The 20920-nt window shown below is 36.5% G+C and overlaps 1 protein-coding gene across 2 annotated transcripts in view; it reads right to left on the reverse strand.

The window, feature by feature from the left end:
* Positions 1 to 20920, reverse strand: part of COPB1 (coatomer protein complex, subunit beta 1) — a 22626-nt gene continuing 1706 nt past the window's right edge. Inside the window, exons 3-24 of one of the 2 annotated variants that reach the window (XM_010563818.1) lie at positions 20290 to 20565; positions 18109 to 18260; positions 17163 to 17392; positions 16240 to 16409; positions 15473 to 15587; positions 14774 to 14866; positions 14090 to 14227; positions 12944 to 13063; positions 12391 to 12498; positions 12151 to 12297; positions 11574 to 11719; positions 10438 to 10534; positions 9684 to 9844; positions 8876 to 8996; positions 7774 to 8001; positions 7417 to 7596; positions 6196 to 6340; positions 4584 to 4703; positions 3988 to 4133; positions 2588 to 2677; positions 1661 to 1816; positions 1 to 332 (exon numbers count right to left, since the gene is read on the reverse strand). In XM_010563818.1, coding sequence (XP_010562120.1) covers positions 273 to 332; positions 1661 to 1816; positions 2588 to 2677; positions 3988 to 4133; positions 4584 to 4703; positions 6196 to 6340; positions 7417 to 7596; positions 7774 to 8001; positions 8876 to 8996; positions 9684 to 9844; positions 10438 to 10534; positions 11574 to 11719; positions 12151 to 12297; positions 12391 to 12498; positions 12944 to 13063; positions 14090 to 14227; positions 14774 to 14866; positions 15473 to 15587; positions 16240 to 16409; positions 17163 to 17392; positions 18109 to 18199 — 2862 coding nt within the window. In that variant the 5' untranslated portion in view covers positions 18200 to 18260; positions 20290 to 20565 and the 3' untranslated portion in view covers positions 1 to 272. The remainder of the gene's footprint in view (positions 333 to 1660; positions 1817 to 2587; positions 2678 to 3987; positions 4134 to 4583; positions 4704 to 6195; positions 6341 to 7416; positions 7597 to 7773; positions 8002 to 8875; positions 8997 to 9683; positions 9845 to 10437; positions 10535 to 11573; positions 11720 to 12150; positions 12298 to 12390; positions 12499 to 12943; positions 13064 to 14089; positions 14228 to 14773; positions 14867 to 15472; positions 15588 to 16239; positions 16410 to 17162; positions 17393 to 18108; positions 18261 to 20289; positions 20566 to 20920) is intronic. The other variant, XM_010563819.1, reaches the window with a different exon arrangement.

Here is a 20920-nt window from a genome sequence, read left to right on the forward strand (position 1 = left end):
CTGGCATAATTTGTTTATTGTACTGTGAGCATCAGTATATATTAAGAGACAAAGAAAACATGACTTCCAGGACAAAGAAAAAAACCTGGAGACTTAAAGTTTTGCTCAGTATCAATCATGGAGAGCCTATAAATTATCTGCTGGAATGCTTTCAGCCCAAAAGCTTGGCTTCTACAATTACAGAACACTGAAGAATATAAGATGTTCTGGATCCCAAAAGCCACATACCTAAGGTTAAATTGTAAAAGACCTGAAAAGACACTAGGTAAAATTTATAAACTTGTTTTCTTCTGAGACAGATTGATCTTATCTCCAAGACTCAGGGCCATTCCCTGTAAGGAAAAGAAAGACGACACTCATGACACAGATACTTCAAAATAACTTTACCTAATCTATATTAAAATGGAAGTTCCATATATAGAAAGCTATGAAGTTAGTGGCATGGAAATTAAAGTATTTCTAACTGTTCATTTATTTGTATACATTATAGTGCATACTTTCTTAACACTAGGTAAACGCTAGATCTACATATATTATTGAAACAATGAAACTTAAATGAGCTAGCAACTGCTAAATCTGTTATCAACACAAAAGGCAGAAGATGAAAAAAATTTAAGCCTTTTGACCTTCCAGCAATTGGAAGTATGCTGTCACTGGAGAAATTACAATTGTCAGTCCAGTTACTAAAATTCAACTATTGAAAGTCTCAGTGCTGGTGCTAGCACTCAATGCACTAAAGCTGTAGGAAATAATTTAATCACAGAACCATATTAATATTGCATAGAAACTGAAGAAATCTCAAAAGAAACTCCATGAATAAATCCACGTAATCAATAGCAGACTGATTTCGAGATGAAACCAAACTGGCATATATAATTGAATGTAGTCGTATGTAAAAATGCCGCTGTAAACATATCAGAAACATTAATTAATTTAAACCACTCCAAAATCTTTACAGTGACATCACATAAACTAAATGGTTTCTTTGAATGTGAAAACTCTCAAGTAGTACTTTATTGCACGCTGTTTAAAAGACTTTTATTGGTACCCTGTTTTTTTTTTTATTAAACGGTTGTAAATCTTGTACTTCTTTTTAGTTGGGAGGTAGAAGTTCTAAAATTCAAAGCAGACTCAGATGTACCTAGAGAAAATAATCTTACTGAAAGACTTCGGGTTTTGTTTTGTTATTTTTAAAAAGAACCAGTGAACAGCGATTACATGCATAAAATTCCTTGCTGTGAGAAACTGAAATGTGTAATTTAGTAAGAAACAGATCACAGTGCCTTGGGGAGCATTTGCTCTTTATTTAAAAGCAAATAGAATATATAACATCCTATTTGCAGCACTGTAGATAAAATAAGTAAATCTTGGCCCAAAGACCTATTTTATGATAATGCACTGGGAGAAAATATCTATAACATGGTTTTAGGATATGATTACCTCTCATTAGAAAGATAGACATTCTTTCCTCACAAAATCTGTAGAAGATAGTTTTAAAACTAAGGCTAAAGTTCCTATATTCATCTTCCCTAAAAATTTCCTCATTTACCTAGTACTTGAAACTAACATACATCCAAAAATTTGCAAGTTTTTAGAGTGCTTCATAAATCTTCTTAAAAATGACAAGGAGAAACAGTGTTCTAAATATAAGCCATATTACCTGACTCTTTGCACGGATTCGTATGTGACCCGTTACAGGCGCCTCTGGTCCAAGATGAATTGGCTTTTCAATGCTGACATTTGCAAGTGCATCTTCCCCAAATATGGAACGTGCATAAAGATTGGCTGCCATAAAGCCACAATAACCAGAAAGTGCCTACAGAAAGCACATTTGAACTCTTTAGAAAGGCCAAAATCATTTAAACACATTTTACATGCTAGGTTAGCTAGGCAGATATCAGTATTTAACGTTTAAACTTCTTTCTTCACATACAACATTTTGTAAAATGTGAGAATCATGCAATGGGAAGCAGTGGTAGCCTCTTTCTAAAATTAATATTGGAAGATATACAATCCACAGTATTCATCAAGACAAGGTAGGATGGCATTTTATGGTCTGATGTAATGAACGGCAAAATGGTAAAGAAGCTAAATAGTGGCAATAGCTACTATACTTATTTTGGCTACTATACATGTATTAACTAAAAGCTATTATATATATTACATCTTAATAGCGGATAGCTATTTTATATATTTATTTTGCTTTACAATGAAAAGGCTAAACTGGCAAAAGAAAGGTAAATTTTGACAGAGAAGGAAGAAACTTGGAACTACTGAAAAAAACCTTTATAAAAGCAGATGGTCCCATCAAATCTATACTACAGCTTAGCTACTATGAATTAAAACAGACATTCTGATTTTCTAATTGGGCAAGAAATAGCTAAAGTGATTAAGCAACACAGAATTTTGATAACATTAGTTTGCTTTTACTCTTTTCAGACCACTCATTTAAAAACTTCGAAGTATATGTATTATTTCATATTGTAAGCGAGCATCTCTACTAATATTTAACAAATGCTAAACAAATTAAACAATAAAGCACACAAACTAAAAAGGGTGTCTAGAAGTCTCCAAGCAAGTAGCTTACCTTCTCTGGAGTCAGGCATTTCATATTAGTTGACTTCAGTATGTGCTGTAAGTATTCATTTAGATCAATGATATTTGTATTCACTGTAACCTTCAAGAAGGGAAAAAATGGCAATTACTTTAATTAGCACCTCACGCATTTCTGAAATCATCTCTTCTTCAAGGGTCTATAAAGCAGGTTACTTGTACGTTTCTCCTTGAGGAACACCACATTCAGTAAGCTAGCTGCACTTCCCATTATGTGGTGGCATCATACGAAGTCTTCATCTCCTGCCATCCACTTGTTAAGAGTGAGAATTTCATGTTATTACCATGGTTTCTAAAAGGTATTAGGTGAATATGATACTCTGCTGAACATACAGACTCCCTACAGCAAATAGGGGACTTCTAGTCTGAATACAGTTTATACATTGCCAGAAAAAGAAAAAGCAGTATCTACTCCAAAAGCTTGCTTTTAACCAATGATAAAAATTACTTTTATCTTTCCCTAATAGCAACAAAGCTCTCTGGGCTGCCTTGGGGTCCTCATATTTAATATTGTGGGTCTTGTTTAAATTGCTTTTTAGCACATCATTTATGATTAGTTTACAGATTGTTATGGCTTCACATATCATGTATTAAAATTTATTATTCACAAGTTCCCTATGAGACACTGAAATCTAATCTCAAGTGAATACACATAAATACATGTAGCAAACAAGGTTACAGTTTGTGTAAAATATCTTCCATTCTGTTTTAATATTTCTATTCTACTCTTTAATTATGTTGCTCTGTTGTATGAGATCATCTCCCTTAAACCCTTTTTTAACAGGTCTGTAACTAACAGTTTGGGCACCCTCTAATATTAAGTGTATCTACCATTTTGTTGGTCTTAGGTAGCACCCATAACCATATGCTACAGCTGTACTGCAAAGTAATAAAGTGAAAGATGTCCCTGCCCATGGCAGGGGGGCTGGACTAAATGACCTTTAAAAGGTCCCTTACAACCCAAACAATTCTATGATTCCATGATTTTTTTTTTTTTTTTTTAAATCAACATAATTCAGAACTGGAGAGGCTAAGCACTGTGAATAATTCTGCAGTCTCAGCATAAACTTATACTTGTTGCTATCCCACTTTGAGCCAAAATACACAGCAATCGCCAATCAATTTGGACACCTTCTGTACAGGAGGTAAGGCTCAATGCACATATCTCTTTTGTCAGAAAAAAACTAGTTATTGCATCACTAAGCTTGTGAAACAGATAAGATAGCAATAAGAGAATGAGTTACTTGAGGCCAACATCCAATGAGGATGTTGAATGAGATTTGTATCACAAGAGGCAATGCTGATGTAGGACAAGAAACAGAATTATACCTCATCAACAAAAAACCCAAATAACACACAAAAAATAAAACTAACTTTGTTTTCCCACTCAAATTCTGCCCACATCTGTCTGAACTCCGCATCCGTACAAGAAGCAGGCTGGATGTAATCCATGATGTCAATGTGAATATCACTGAGAACCACACAGTTTCTGTCGCTGGCTGCTCCAGAGACATCATACACTGCAATATAAAACACAAACCACCTTAATGTTTAAAAAAGTGCATTTGCACTAAATAGGGTGCTCAGTTACCACCTGCCAGTCAAGAACAGTCAACACTTGCTCAATCTCATTGCTGACCTCTGTCCTCTTCAAGTGCTTTACCCAGTTGCCACAGAACTTTGAGTTAAGTGTATTGGTCTTTCAGGCAAGGCTGCCTAGCTCATTTAAAACTCAGAGACTTGGGTTCAAGTATCATGCTGGCAATCATTCTAAAGGTAGCATGCTCTACTATGATTTTAAGTAAAAGCAACGTAATTTTTTTAAGAATCATCACAAAAGATTAATACACTGTAAACTATTTTAAATTTCCTCTCCCGGTATGAAGTGTTTTAATTATTTTTGAGCTTATTAAGCAGGTAAGAAAAGCTACACATTAACGTTAATTTTGCACACTGAATTGTTTACTTACCAATATTACCAAAAATTATTCCATTTTCTGTTGAAGCGACTTTGACATTAGCTTTAATGTTTGCAAAATCATGTGGAGCAAGTGTCAGAGGAGATGGTTTTTCCACAAGTTTCAAGTCACCTGCGTAAAGAAATTGGGAGATAGGGATCAGGGAACATTAACAGCACACAGTGAGTTTAGCTTTTGGAACAACATTTTTTATTTTCTTGTCAATCAACTCTAATGTCTACAGAGTTGCACTAAATACCACCATAAAGGTATTAGCTGATTTGGAATTTTCTTTGTTTGGTCTTTCTACAGTTTGCTACCTGCAAGACAAAATAATTTACCTTACGTTAAAAATGTCAGTTAAAATACTAGTGTATTCAACCAAACCCCACTGAAAACAAATGCAAATACTGACTTAAATGGGCTTCGGATTGAGTCTAGTATTAAATTTTTAACAATCAGGCAACGGTTAATTCTACCTTGTGTTTTAATCTCTGACAACATCATAACACCTAATCCTACAGTCAAGTGTTTCAAAACCAAAGTTCAACGTCCAGTATTACATGCACTAACCTATTTATAAACAGGTCAAAGTACCACCTTGATTTTGAATATAATTGCTCCCAGGAAACAGTAAGAGATGTATTTTTCCTAATCCTTTAGCAGATAATTTTAAAAGACTCCTCGGTTCTATCAAACTGTGCAATTTGAGAACACAGCATGAACAGCATCAGCTCTACACACAGGAGTGATGCATCAAGTCAGTTTTTGCAATATATCTGAAGACACCCACTGGGAAATACAGAATTCAACTTTACTGAGCTGATAAATAGAAAAATACAGCCTGTTAAGTAATATACTCATTTTATCTCCATCATTACTCTGATCAAATGATTTACAAAAGATTAGGAGGAAGGTTATGCCCCTCCAGTCATATTTACATCAATTAAAAAGTATGTAATATGTGTTCTCCTAGTATGTTGTAAACATATTTCAACTCCTAACTGCCAAAACAGAAGACAACTAATAGGAATCTGGTTACTGTTCTTGGATCATCAGCTTGGATTATCCCTCCCCAAAAGAAGTTACTGAAGCCTCAGTATTGTTCACAATATTATTCAAGCAAGCCTCTGGTACAGCTGTTGGTACAGGGAAAGGTTTCAGCTGAGTAAATGCAGTATTTAAGTACTTCAGGTTGAATGCAAGAACCACCTAGGGCAGATGGCTTTCTGTTGCCTGACATTTGCTCCACACCAGTTTGGATTTTGTCCTCTTGCTCTATGGTAACAGCACAATGGGGAATAAGTATATAAAAAAACCTGTCTATATTTCAGGAAAAAGGGAGAAAGGGAAATGGAATGCTATTTTTCCAGTGAAAAAAGCATGAAAAAATTAAAAATCTGACTACGGTTTACATCATCAGATAGTATTGTCAGTGCCAGTAGAGAGGCTTCCATCTTTTGGAAGAAAAATGTATTTTTAAAGGCATTCAAAAACATCCTTTCAAAATAGCAACTCGCTGGCATAAGTTTGTAAGTATTTAGAAGTGTTTCAGAAACTCCTTACAACTGGGTGCCAATGCCCAGCACCTCACTGCTGCTTTCTTTCCCCCAGTACTCCTTACCTAGCGTAGCTAGTTCTAGCGTGCAGTTCTGCAGAGTATCACTGGTCTGGTTGACCACAAGCACATCCAGCACAATGTCATACTGATTGACATGGACATACGCTTCTGCATAGACAGGGTCTGAGAAACCTGTCAGTTGAGTAACCTGTGAAAGAAAAGATTTTAAGGTTTTTTCTTTTCATAAACCAGTTTAAAACATGGAATCATGTCAAACAATGACAAAAAATAAGAATAAAGTACAATTAAATCCATTACTCTAATACGAGCCTCCAAATCAAGCAGGTGTGCAAAGAGCTTTTAATTTCACTGAACTTACTAGTAAGAAAAAAGGAAAAAAATAAAAAGAAAATCGGAAATAACACTGCAAAAAATCACCACAAGTTTTGTCTAGAAAATAGTATTTAAAGAAGCTGTGATGTTTAGGAAGTCTAAAATTAATGCATAAGTCTTCCAAAATAAACAGATTTCATTGATTTATAGCTAAACACACAGTGACTGCCTGTATTATTCATACATATAAATTTTAACTTCCTTCACATGTCCTTTTGCATACACACTACAATTATAAAACCTTTCCAGATGAAATGTATTCTGAATTCATGTGTTCCAAAAATATGGACTGTAATACTATTTATTTTTAAAAAGATGAGCAGGACAAAGAAATGCTGACTTAAAATGAAAAGGTAACTTTAAACCGTAAAAAGAATTCATCCAGACTTTTAAAGAATAAAAGTCTGGTTTTTTAACTCTAACTAATGAATGAATCATGGTATTTCTTCTCTTTGGACTGTCTCTGCGTGTCCTGGTATCCAGCAACAAAAAAGGTATAAGAGGTGAAACAAGGATGCACTGCACTTGGCAATAGGATATGGCAGCTAAAGAAAGAAAGGAATTCTTAATCACTTGTGACATCCCTTCTCTCCTCCCTGTGAACCTTACTGTGCTCTTCAGACCAGCAAACTATCTTAAGTTCTTTTCCACATCCCACAAGCTCAGCAGTCTCCAAGTCTCCTCCTTATTCTTCCTCTCCCACGTGAAGAAGGTAACAACTTTAAGTACAAGGGCTTTTCTCTTTCTCCTGATCCTAATCAGGGAGTACCTGGGTCTTTCCAATCAACCAGCATAGCCTGGTTCATCAGTTCCAGTCTGTGATTCCCAAAGCTGATTCTGTGCATAAGCAGCACGTAGTGTATATAATTAAAACACCAACTTTCACATTACCTTATTAAGTTTGGACGCAAGAGGATCAGCAGCCTCTTTCCTCTGTGTGTTTCCCATTGCTGCAAGAAGGCTAAGCTGAAACTGGTCTTCTTTTGAGCTCATTTCATTTTTAGCAGTAAGCTGCATGAAGGAAATAGGATCGTCTGGCTGAACCGTTACATTCCTCTTCTCAGATTCTTTCTGCAGGAAGAGAAATATTCAAGAATTCACAATGAATTCCATTCCTTAGCACAGAAACACAGCCAAATAACGGCTGGCTTACACAGAGTCAAATGGTGACATTTCTGGGACCAGCTTGGATGTGAACTTCCATAAAAAACTCCAAGTGCTTATTGTTACACACTTATAATAGCTCACCTTCTGGGAAAGTTTCTCCTCTTCTAGCTTGGCTGACAGCATATGAGAGAGGGACTGCCTGCATTCTTTGTTGAAAATATCATTCATGAGAGGAGAACATTCTGACAACACTTTCAGACACAAGGAAATACGATCCACATCATCATCTGTAATTGGCTTCTTGGGAAGAGAGGACTTTCCCAAATGGAGGATAGTGGCCATCAGCAGCATAGCTTCAGCAATAAAGGACTGAGAAGGAGGACAAAGGAAAGTGAATGGAAGGAGGTTATTGCATTTTGCATAGCTTTACAGAAATGTGCATTTCTGACTTATTTAAAAAAAGGTGCACATTAATCAAATCATAAGATCTCTGAACAGACACAGCTGCTCACTCACTCACTCCCCCCATGCTGGGATAGGGAGGAGAATTGAAAACAAGTAAAACTTCTGGGTTGAGATAAGAACAGTTTAATAATTGAAAATAATAACAATAACAACAACAACAACAACAAGTAAGATAACGAAAAGAGAATGAAATATAACCCAAGAAAGACAAGTGATGCACAATGCAATTGCTCACCACCTGCTGACCGATGCTTAGCCAGTCCCTGAGCAGCAATCCCCCCCTGGCCAACTCCCCCCAGTTTATATACTGGACATGACATCACATGGTATGGAATACCCTGTTGGCCAGTTTGGGTCAGCTGTCCTGGCTGTGTCCCCTCCCAACTTCTTGTGCCCCTCCAGCCTTCTTGCTGGCTGGGCATGAGAAGCTGAAATATCCTTGACTTTAGACTAAACATTACATAGCAACAGCTGAAGACATCAGTGTGTTATCAACATTCATCTCATACTAAACCCAAAACATAACACTATACCAGCTACTAGGAAGAAAAGTAACTCTATACCTGCCGGAACCAGGACAAAACCAAGCAGCATGATTTAAAGACTATCTAGGTAGAGTGGCTGGAGAGCAGTAGGCCCTGTTTGTGGCCCAAATTATTATCCAATCACATAACTGGCACTTCACTTTGGACTTAACCCACTTTGCATCTGTTTAAAAGAAAAGAAGCAACAACCAGCTCTTTTTTGCAACTATAGTGAAACACAATGGATGACTTACATTTTGTTTCTTCTTTTCTTGAACTAGTGACACATATCGCAAAGCAATCTTAGTTAAAGTTGTAGCAAGGGAAGCTGCAACAAAGAAATCGCCATCAAGCAGGAATCCTCGCAACGGAGGTCTGCAAAGACAAATGATAATCAGAAAACTAGTTTTGGATGACACTCTTTAGCCTACTTATCTTCATACTGTAACATCCATACTGTACAAAAAAAGCAAGCTTGAAAGGTCTCATAAGTTTGTTGGTTTTTTTTTTCCTCTAGAAGTAATTTTCCAGATACAGAGATAGTCACATGGCCATTTCCACACAGAATAGGGAGGGAAGTGAAAAGTGTAATGTATAACCTCATTGTAGCTCTGAGATGATAACGACCAGTTGAGATGAAGTAGCCCATCTGCAGTAATTAAGGAAATACAGCAATTGTTCTAGCTACCAATAAATTACAGCAAGTATTAAATAGTGCAAGGTGATATTAAGGAAAAAAAAAAAGTTTTAATCTAAAGGCAACATCTCTGTATCCAATTAAAATTGTGAGGGGACTTTATGTATAAATTAGAGAATCACTGAGAATTTAGGATACCATAATTAATAATGTCTTTTTTGAGTCGCAATAAGCTTTGATTACAAATCCTAAGCAATTAGGCAACTTCCTATCAGATACCATCTATTTGGGATAATACCTTAAAACAGTAAATTACCTCAACCACTAAACTCTGTGTGAGAGAGAATACCACTTAAATAAAAAAAAAAAAAAATTAAAAAAAAATTAACCAAGTCACTCCTGGCCTAGTGTGAAATCTTAAATACCTATCCTCTTCCTTTTTGGCAGGTCGGGAACTACTGAGAGCACTTTGTGTTGCATAAGTGCCCATCTCTGTCACCAGTTTTTGGACTGGACCCACAGACACCTCTTCTTCAGGTTTTAGCTCACCAGCTTCCTTTTTGATTTCAGATTCTACTATTGGGATCTAGAAACGAACAGGAAATAATTGTTACAAATAATATCAAAAAGATATTTTTGTTCTGCAGAAGGTTTTAATACAACTTATCTGCATTGTTAAGGTTTTTATAAATAAGGTCAGTTACGGTGCAACAGTTTTGAGAGAATTTGAGGAGATAGGCAGATGTTGAAATCTATACAGAAGCCTCCTACCCATGCAATAAAGCTCACGTTGCACAGGTTGTCTTAAATCCCTCTCAGAACAACCCACACTTAAAGCACTCTTCCTTTGTTAGTGGATATAATTAAATCGTATCTTAAAGCTGCCATAATTTTCCGAAATACAGAATTTCTCATCTCCCCTCTTAACAGATATCACTTATTCTCAGTATATGCTAGCTTTGGGTATGCTGCTTTAAAAAAAAAAAAACCAAACCAAAAAACCAACGAATGCAAAACCCTAAATAGTTTTTACTTTAGATTTCCTGTGCACACGCCATTACATATCATGCATACTCAAAACACTGCTGCATCTTACCTGATTTTTTTTTTTTAAATCTTTCTCTTAGAAAACACACTGCATAATAGTAAGTAAAACCACAAAGAGCTAGCCTAACACACCTCTCCAAGTGATCTGCGAACTTCCGTCATTACACTTTGTATATCTTCCTTTGTGCTGCAATATTCTCCAAGGATCCATAAAGCTCCTCGGTAAATCCTAAGACAAGAACAGTAACATGAGTCATGCTTTCATGATATACTAAAACCAGCATCAAGGGAAGTGATTTACTTCCAAGGGAAGGGTCAGGAGGTAAAGGCCAGTCTTGACAAATTTAAAAGGAGGCAACTGACAAATAGCAAGTTTCATCAAAAGCAATCATCCTTTCAGCCTTAATAAACTAATGAACAAGTCTATCAAATGAGATATATTCTCTGCTACAAATTTATTCCCATCTGTGTAAATAGTGATATTCAAGAAATTAAATTTCATTATGATCATAATGAAATAACTATTGTATGTGAATAAAGTCAGCTGTAATTTCTCCAGTTAACTGAGACAAACTAACTTTTCCTTCATACAGGAGAAAATGAGAAACAAGAACATAAATGAATATTAGGGAAAAAAATAGCAAAGCTTCAAAGGGTTTTTTTTTTCCCACTTAATGGGATGACAATGGAGATAGGATTCAGAGTTTCCTGTGTATTGGAAGAATGACACAGTGTTGTCTTGCTACAGAGAAGTTCTCATATGACTTAACCTTTGCATATCCATCAGAAAACCAAGTTTTTAGAGCCCTGAAAAGTACTAAAGAAGCTTTGCAGATTGCAAAGCCCAGTCTATGTCAGACCAGGTTTTCTAATAAATGTACAGTAACTACTTCCAGTTGCCTACGAGTGCAAATTCCTGCTGCAATAATCCCTTAGTAACTCTGTTTTAACAAATATATCACTTTAGAGTTGGACTTCATCAACAGTGCTTCTAGCAAGTAGAAATACAATTATCAATTGCACCATAAAAGTGAAGTTTGAATTTATTTTCTTCATTCAATGCAACAAGCACCCAATATATCTTTTGCACAAGGAGGCAAGGAGGAAACAGTACCTAGAAATCATCTACCCCCAAAATATCTCGGCTTCGGTTCTTCTTTGCATGTGGGTTGCAAGGATTTTGGTACATATTTAATGAGAATATACATTCAATGCAAGTGAGCCACAGGGTGCTCCAATGTCTGTTTCATATCATATTTTGGACTCACTTGACAGATTTAATAGCATGAAAGACTTCAAGCATCTTCTCAACAATAAGAGGTCTCAGGTTATCAAATCGCTGGATCGCTTCCCGCACAAACTCCAAGACATCAGCAGCTGCCGCTTCATTATTATCACTAAGGAACTCCATCAGCTAGCACAAAAGAGTGAACGTGAGGACAAACAGCAGCACGGCTAAGTTTGTACAATAGTATTTTCCTTCTACATTCAGAAAAATAAAACTGCACATATATCTCCCATTAAACAAAGCTGGAGTCAATCAACCTTAAGTACACACCAAACAATTACCAATTATCATCATCCCAAAGTTGTTTTCTAATGATACAAATTATTGCACTTTTAAGTAAAGGTACTCTTCAGCTCGTGTTCTTCAAAAACATTTAAAAATAAAGTCTCAGAAGACAAAAAAACTACAGCATCAAAAGTCCCGTATTTCTTTAGGGATTAAAAATTGTACTGCTTCATGTGAGGCCGCTGTTAGAAACACCTCAGCTTCAGTTATTCTCCAAGTTTTGGGTATAGCCAGAACATATTTAATGACAATATAATTAAACATTTGCATACCACTGGAATAACATTCGCAGCCATATCTGGAAACCGAACACTACAGGAATGCAATGTACGAACAAGCAGCTGTCTATACTTGTCTGTATCTTCATGCTCTGTCACATTATTAGTTTTAATCACTTCCTTCTTCAGAACAATCACAAGCTGCAGAAAAGATCAAATAAATTTGAAGAAAGTCTCATATTTTCCCAAAGAATAAGAAACAGTGTAATGAAACAAAAGTAATATATATTTTACTTCCTCCACATTTCTTGAAGAGACAAGATCCAAAGCCAGTTGAAGGGTTTTTTTGCGCACTTCTAGATCTGGGGTACTCAACACTCTGAGGATGTCCATAACTAGATCCTGAAACAACAACAAAATGGTAACTACTTTGTTGCTTTAAATGACTGCCTTTTCATACAATTCTAATTTTCAGTCCTCAATGACTTTCAAAGACTTTCTGGATACATAATATATGATCTACTGACAAACAAGCACGATATCCTAGGCATAGGAACTTCACAGTGTTCATTTAATACATTCTACATTTACATGACAGTCTACCATGCAAGCTACATCATTAAGCCTTACAATCAAGGCAGCATTTGCCATTGTTAATTCTTATACACACAATAGAAGTAGCAAGTCATAAACATAAAAGTCCATCCAATATGTTTTTACCAAAAATGTACCAACAGAAGATTTAAACTTCAGAAGTACATTTTTCCATACTTCACAACACCCAAAAGTTTCGTTTAGGAAAGACAAGGCTTCAATAAGCTTGCAGGAAAAGAGATAGCTCACATACCTGTAAAACTCGTTCATGAGAGGGATGCTCCTTTAATTCAATCAACCGATCCAAAACAATCAGTTTCACATTATTATCACTTTCTTTAATAATCAAATCTATGTAGCATTGGGCAGCTGCCTAAAATTAAAAGGATCAAAAACATTTTTTAATAAATGAAGAGGAGAAACTGGCAAATTTCTCAGAGAAATTCATGAAAAGACACCTTCTACGTTACTATTAAAGCAACTACTCAGAGTTGGCACGGAAATGAACCTGAGAACAGACTTCAAAGCTTTCTGATCCACTGTAGACATCAATTCCACCATGTTACAAAAATGACACAGGAAGGCTCACAATGGCATCAACTTACAATACACAGACTTGATTTCAAATTCAAAGAAAGTCATAAAGAGATAAATTTCCTGGCATGCTTTGGGTCAGCTCTTAAGTACACAACAGGGCATGAAAACTAATTTAAAATAGTTACCAGAGTTAGCCTATCTAGATATGGTTTTAATAACAGCTTCTGTGAACAATATTCCTACTCAACAAAAATGACTACACTAAAGCAAGAATGTTGGAATTAATAGTCCTCCTGATCTTTTGACACTACTATTTACATTGCTTTTACTCTAAATCTAGACTTGCATATTCTATTTTTGAAGTTTCCGTACAAGTTCAAAATTTCTGTGTAATCTCAAATAATCAGCTGTATAAACATAAATCTAGGAACCCAAGATCAATCAGTAATCAATGTAAATCTTCACTGCTTTCTGCTTCCACCCTGGTCTGAAAAGAGTAATATCTATGAGTAAAGAAAGTAATTTAATCTCTACAAATCTTCAGCTTTAGTCTGCTTTGTTAAGTATGCCCAGAAGATTGCAGGTTGGTACCAACTATTGTACAACAATTTGCACAGTATTCAAGCTTGTCTCCCACCAAAGCGACATGAAGTCCACTAGCCACAGGTCTGCAAAATATAGTCTCAAGTCTTTTTTTGTGACCAGTTTTAAGAGATATTTTAAGACAGTGTTTCACATGTGAAGTGTTAAACACCCCATATTACTAAAGCCTTCACTCTTTTGAAGTATGAACATACAGTATACAGTATTCATTCTAGAGCACTAAAAGCTACTGAAACATCTGAAAACATCACTTTTATACCTTGATTGCTGTTGGTGCACTGGAGAGCGTAACTAGAGTACCTGCAGCTTCATACTTCACTGCAGGACTCGATGACTGCAGTAAGTTGTAGATGCAACGAATAAACCGAGCTCTCTCTGATGGATTCGCATGACAGACCTAGATAAGAACAACGCATAGCTGGCACGTTAAAAAACCCCAAGAAAATAACAATCATATAGCTTAACTGCTCCATTATCTTACAACAAGGAGAAAATTAAGCAAAAGGTGACAACCTTTTCTGAGGAGAGGAAGTGTCATTCACAGTTGTAAGAATCTAATTACAAAAGCTATTAAAAAGCTATTATTGAGGATTCTATGCAATACTACAAGGTCTTAAAATCTCAGATCAAAAGGAAGGGCATAGCCTCTACTAGCTTCTGTAACAGATGCCCTGCTCATGCCCATGAAGAACAGTCTGATAATACACAGTCCACATCGCAGCAAATCAGGTGAGATGTATTGCTCTATACTGTGCACACTTGAATGGTTTATTGTTTCAAGAGACAAATCTTATTCAGCTCTACTAAACAATGACATATTCCTGACATGGACCAAATACTAGCTGTAACGCTTTTCCAGCAACATTCTATCCCTTTTAAAAAGCAGTCTAATATAATCTAACATGTACGTTTATTTATATGTGCCACAACATTTCCCTTTTACCTTATAGATGAGTTCAACAATAACCAACTGCAGTATGTCACCAAACGTCTGGACTTGGTCAATACAGGTACTCAAATAATCCAAAGCTCGATCCTATAAAAACAAAAGATAAATTATTCTAAATTATTCTGAGCTCACTCAGCTATATTTTAAATCAAAACACATTTTAAAAATCAAAATACAAACAAGCATATACTCAACCCTTCAACTTGAAATTTTAAATAATTTACAAAAACATTGTAAACATGAAGAGCAAATTAATCCATTCGGTCTATAGATAGCAAAAAGAGAGACAAAACTAATGGTAATCAGGCACAAAAGGCAATTGCCTGTAGAGCAAATAATCCAAAATGCTAAACAGAGATTGCCATTTCTTTCTCATATGACTACAAAAGCTATAAAACAGTAGGTAATGGAGCACTTCTCAGTCTGGTTAAGCTCACTTGGCAAAACTAACTGGAGTTTTCAGCACCAACATATGCCTTCACCAAATACAGAAATTCTCCTTTAATATGAAGGCAGCACTAAAGACCTACTTTAACTTTTACAGTTACCAAATATTCCACAAATGGGTTAACACTACCACATATGTTTTTTTTATGAATATAAACAGTTTATACTACCAACAAACTACCAGCTAGTTACCTGGCACATTTTCAAGTATTTAAACTAAATGAGTTTGAGGACAAGTATCCTTACCTGATCTGCATGAATTAGCATCATAAATGCATTTCTTTTGCAGCTTGCATCTTTCTCATTCACCAGGAAATCATGGATCAGTTCAGGAGCATCAGGTATAAGATGTTCAAAATTTCTTTAAAAAAACCCAAACCACATAATTAAAAGAACTACTGGTAAGGAGTAGAACCTAAGGCTTAAGCCCATATCCTAAAGACAAGCGTTTACAAAAATTCAAAAAGAGCAAAACAGTGATACGTAGCTTTTGTGTAGCTATTTGAAACTGTGAACAGACTCAAGGAGCTTTAAAAAAATCATTTCTTATCATGACAGCTAAGACATTACCCCACCAATGATTTCTGTTTAACAGTAACATTCAGCCACACTGTTCAGGTAACAACTGCAATAATGTTTAGCATATAATTGCAGTACATGAAGAACGTCTTGCTTCAAATAAATTTATATATGCATATTCCTGCAGGGATTCTTCTGTATTTATGGTTGTGGACAATTATTAATAACATTTAGATCATTAAGAAAGGCATCTGCCCATAAAAATTAACCTGCGATATAAGGACCTCAGTCATATTTAAGAATGCAGCAGCAGTACCTTTTGCTTTTCCAAAGAAGTCCGTTAGATATGAGGAGAAAAAGCAAACAAACAAAAAAACTCCCAAACACCACACCAGTGATTGATAAATGTTTATGAGACCTCAAAAACTATCCAGATCACTAAAGCAAGCCATGGTCTTCTGCATTCACAACTTTAAGTAGTTTCTGGCATTTACCTATAAATCGTGTAAATTGCAAGAACTGCATTTCTGCGCACATAGCTGTGACGATGTTCTAGACATGCACGAATGGCTGGCATCAAAGGCTCCAACAGTTCTGCTTCTTTCAGCTTACAAAGAAAACGGAGAGTAGAGCCTCGGATAAATTCATTTGGGTGCTGAAGATCCTAAAATCAACAAGAAACATATTTGAAATGCCAGACTCTTCAGCCTAATTGTTAAGCTCAGATGAATGCACTTGCTAGCCTTCTCCCACACTCAGCTTTCCCATGGTACCAGTTCCCAAAATCCACAATGACACCTCCCTGTCTTCTTATGAAATACCTTCTTAAAACACTGCTGTCCCACAATACTTAAAAACTTGTATTTCTGTGTAGTAAAACTTACAAAGGATTTTTTTTTCTGCATTGTATGGGTTTTCTCTGATTACTAGGGCTGTGAAAGGTCACCCTGCAGGCATTCCTGCACACTGCATACTAACCTCTAGGGTATATTAGTTCATTTGCTTCCTACCCATTCCCAAAGAAGTTGAAGGGCCTTATTATCTTTGTGAAGGAGTGTCCCAAATACACCACAATGAAGTCATCCCCAAAATAGCATCCTTTTATGACCCATGGCTTGTCCCAAGACACTATGAAGATGGTAATTAGGTTACCCCTCATCTTTGAGGTCCACTGACTTGGAAACAAAGAGCACTAAATTTTTGTTAAGTCGTAATAGTAAAAGAACACATAAAAATTCCTTGGTAGTAGGTCTGCTGGTTATCTACAATTATCCAGCTCTGAAGCAGTGAGACATAATGGTTAGGAAGGAAATGCTGAGCATAAACCATTTTTATATTTATTAAATAATGCAAAATTATATACTTTTTAGAAAGATCCAGTATAGGAATATAAGCAATAAAATAAACAATGGGCTACCTTTCTGTATGCGTCGCATACAAGGATCATTTCTTGCAAAAGCCTGCCATCTGGAGTGGTCTTTGGCACTATCTCCCAAAAGACAAGCAGCAGTTTTTTGATGGTATGATCTTGCAGAGGCAGTACAAAACGTATAATGGTCATCAGAAGCCCAGGTAGCTTTTCACCATTCAGAATCATAATGATCACTTTCTTCAAGGCCTCTGTCTTCAACTTGACATCTCCTTTTTCTAGAGGAGGAGGAGGAAATGAAATCAGGAAGGCTAACATGTCACAGTTAGTTTAACAGGAGTACTGATCTTCAGTGCCAGAAGATACAAACCCCCTCTGAAGGAGTGCAACAGAGCATACCGATAAAATTCACACCCTTACTTCTACTAAAAGGATAAAGAAGAAGTAAGAGATATTGAAAGAATAAGCACAGAGTTCAGACTTAATTCTAGGATCAACGTATTGTAATTAACTGAGTTCAACAAATATCATGACTGTTTCAAATGCTTAAATTTAAACAGCCTTTTACACCAGGATACTACAATGCACTCTGATGTCATACGTATATTAATTACTAACACTGCCATTTCTGCAAGCAAGATACAGCAGTGCACTGAACAAGTGATAAGACAACTTGTTGCTTATCACTGCATCACTTAAATCTGCCTGAGCCCAAACAGATATTACTTCAAACAGAAAGACAGAAAAAGATTTCAAATTTTAGCACAGACTGGGAGGGGAGGAAACCAAAACACATAAGATAAATATCATGAAGTTTCTCAAAACACAGCAGAGGAATGCACACATTTTAAAAATCAGCAGAACAAAATAAACATCAAATTGACTTGACTGAGTTTATAAAATGTAAACAACATTCTAGGAAAGGCACAATAAGAGAATATGAGAATAATTCAGGTAAGATGGAGTATCCTTCAAATCATTGTCCATTACTTGCCTAGGTCATTTTTTAAGCTGATTTCAGAAGGTGGTTCTGAATCCATCGGAACATTGATTAACGTGTAACACACATTCTCTGCAGCTGTCATGGTTCTTGGTTACAAAAGTTTTCTCAGTGGAAGAATTATTTTGACACAAATATCAGACAACCTAAAAAACAAGCAAAGCAAGCTATCCCAAAGTTAACACAACACAAAAATGTTTTCTAAACTGACTTAATGATTTGAAAGGATTGCTGGGTTTCTTGAGAAGCCACATTCAAAAGCCTTCTCCGTTTTCTGTTACGCTAAAATATTCCTGTTAGTACCGAAAAATGAAGAGCATGAAATTTCCCAAAGACAAAAAAAAAAGTAAATTAAAGAAATCTTTCCACTACTTAGGCACAATCAGAAATAACCGAAATGTATGGGCACCTGACTGTAGCGTAATAGATGCAGCAGCTCTTCCCTCATCTACTAACCCCCGCTCCTGATCCTGGCTATATATTCCCACTACCTTCCCTGCAGTTCTGTGCCCCCCTCCAGCTGAACTGACCAGAGCTGCAAAATCAGCTGAAAAACATCACAGAAAAAAAACAAAAGGGAAGAGTTTTTGACTTAACAAGTTGAATCAGCCTATGAAGGAAGCTTTGAAGATGAGCACGAGATCCAACAGAGCAGAAACCCAAGGATGGGAGAAAAGACAACATGGTGGAGAGGGAGGCAGGACTGCACTTTTACTTGCCAAGGATCCCCAGACCAGATCAACTCTAGTGTCTAACTGCTCCACTAAACACTAGTGAGGAAAGTCAGTATTTTTATAATAAAAAGTACAAGAAAGCTACAGTTCTATCAAAGCTGCTGTTTGGCTGACAGTTCCAATAATGAAATTAGCAATTAAGCTCAATCCTCATTCTCATGTTTGCTTCTTCCTTACATAATAGGCATCTAAGATCAAATCAATCTTTTTACTCCATTTCTTAAGTAACGAAAAAAGCTCAAGTTTGAGCTTGCTCAGTTAATACCATGATACCATACTGACAAGCACAGTATAGAAAATTGTTACTCTCTGTTACATGAGCAATTTTGTATTTTCTACAGAAAATGTGTCAAAAAAATTACAGAAAAATTACTTTCTCTGTGCTTTTATTGCTATTCATTTTCTGGAAGTCTTCGACTGAGTTTAACAAATCATTAAAACAAGGAAGATGCTTTATTACTTTAAATTATGTAGTACACATCAGTCAAATATCGTGTAAAAGCACACTTGTTTTATATTATTATTACTACTAACTAATAATAGAACAAACAGACCTGAAAAAAATTATCCCCGTCAAAGGTCATGATTTACATAAAGATGAAACCACTAAACTCTCCAACTCAAGGCTATGCTTTCACCACTGATCACTTTTCCTCTACGTTCAATGATCTTAAGCAGAGCCCCATACCTCTGTGACATAAAGCCTTCAATAACACGCCAGTTTAAGAAGTTATTGTCTGGGGACACCAGCTCCTACGCCACATCACCTCTTTTATCTGCACAGACAAATTTTGAAATGCAAACCCTGTAAACTCTCCACTCCTACCTTATTTTTGAAGCAGTAAGAAAAACAAACAAAATCCAACCGACCAACAAACAGCCATTCCCAGCCTGGTTAAAAGCACCACCCCACAAATAGCTCTGAGGAAAGAGAGGGAAGGTGGGACATGGAGTTGCAGCCTTTGAAGGAAATGTGACGCTACACAAGCTGGTCCTGGGTCCAAAGTCCCTTTTCTCATCCAACAGGCACCTCGAGAACCTAAGGCTGAACACTGAGCAGGTAAGTTGTGCTAACAGGGACTGCAGCCTCTTTCTACACAAGAGAACACCACAACTAAAACAGTACCAGAACTATTACCCCAAAAAATAATTGCAATACATTTTTTTTTAAAAAAACCCCTCTTTCTGTAATGAATTCTATATTTAAGGATCGGATCCTTCAAGCTCGTTGCTTACAAATATCTACATAAACAACTCCTGCTCATTTTTAGAAATATGACCGTTTTCTTGCCTCAGCAGCAGCTTTTTGCATACTTTTTCCATACTGTTGCCCAGAACTCCTGCCTCAACGCCCTGCAGCTAGCAGCTTCATCTCCAATACTGACTCACACAGACCATAAAGGAGATCTTTGCAAAAAGTAGACCAGGTATCTTTACTCACACAAAGATCTCAACTGCTCCAATTCTCTCAAAAATCACAGCCACGCAGGTCTCCGAAGCATGAAAACGTGGAGTGTATTTTAGGCTCTGAAAAGCAGCAGTGAAAAACAACTCTCCTAAACTGCAGAGCTGGGAGACTTGGCAGGGAGAACCACCACCGGGTCTTCCTCCTTGCAAGGCACCAAGCCTTGAAATCAGAGTTTAATCTTACGGAGAATTCCCACAGACACAGAAGTAGGTGCTACTCTGCTTCTTCAGCAATAAGATTTCTGAGAACCTGTACAAGGAAATTGAAAGTTACACAGTTTATACAACGCAGGAAGACAGAAGGCCACACCTGCTCTCCAGCTACATCCTCGGGGAGCCTTATGAACTGCGGTACCTTAGGAACCAAAACCCTCAGAAAACATAGTTTTATTGATGCACGACCTACACCACAAAACGTACCAACGTTTATTAAAAAATCTCGAATAAAAGTATAGCCAGTTTAGGGAGATTTCCCTCTTAATTTTCCAGCTGACTACTTTTCGCTTAAAACGCCTGCCATTTTTAGCTACGAGTTAAAACCTAAAATATTTAGATGCCACCGTTCGCCTGCCATTCCCCCGAATGCAAATTCTGGGACCTACACC

The sequence above is a fragment of the Haliaeetus leucocephalus genome, unplaced genomic scaffold, assembly GCF_000737465.1.
Source record: "Haliaeetus leucocephalus isolate CR32 unplaced genomic scaffold, Haliaeetus_leucocephalus-4.0 Scaffold173, whole genome shotgun sequence".
NCBI classification, from domain to species: domain Eukaryota; kingdom Metazoa; phylum Chordata; class Aves; order Accipitriformes; family Accipitridae; genus Haliaeetus; species Haliaeetus leucocephalus.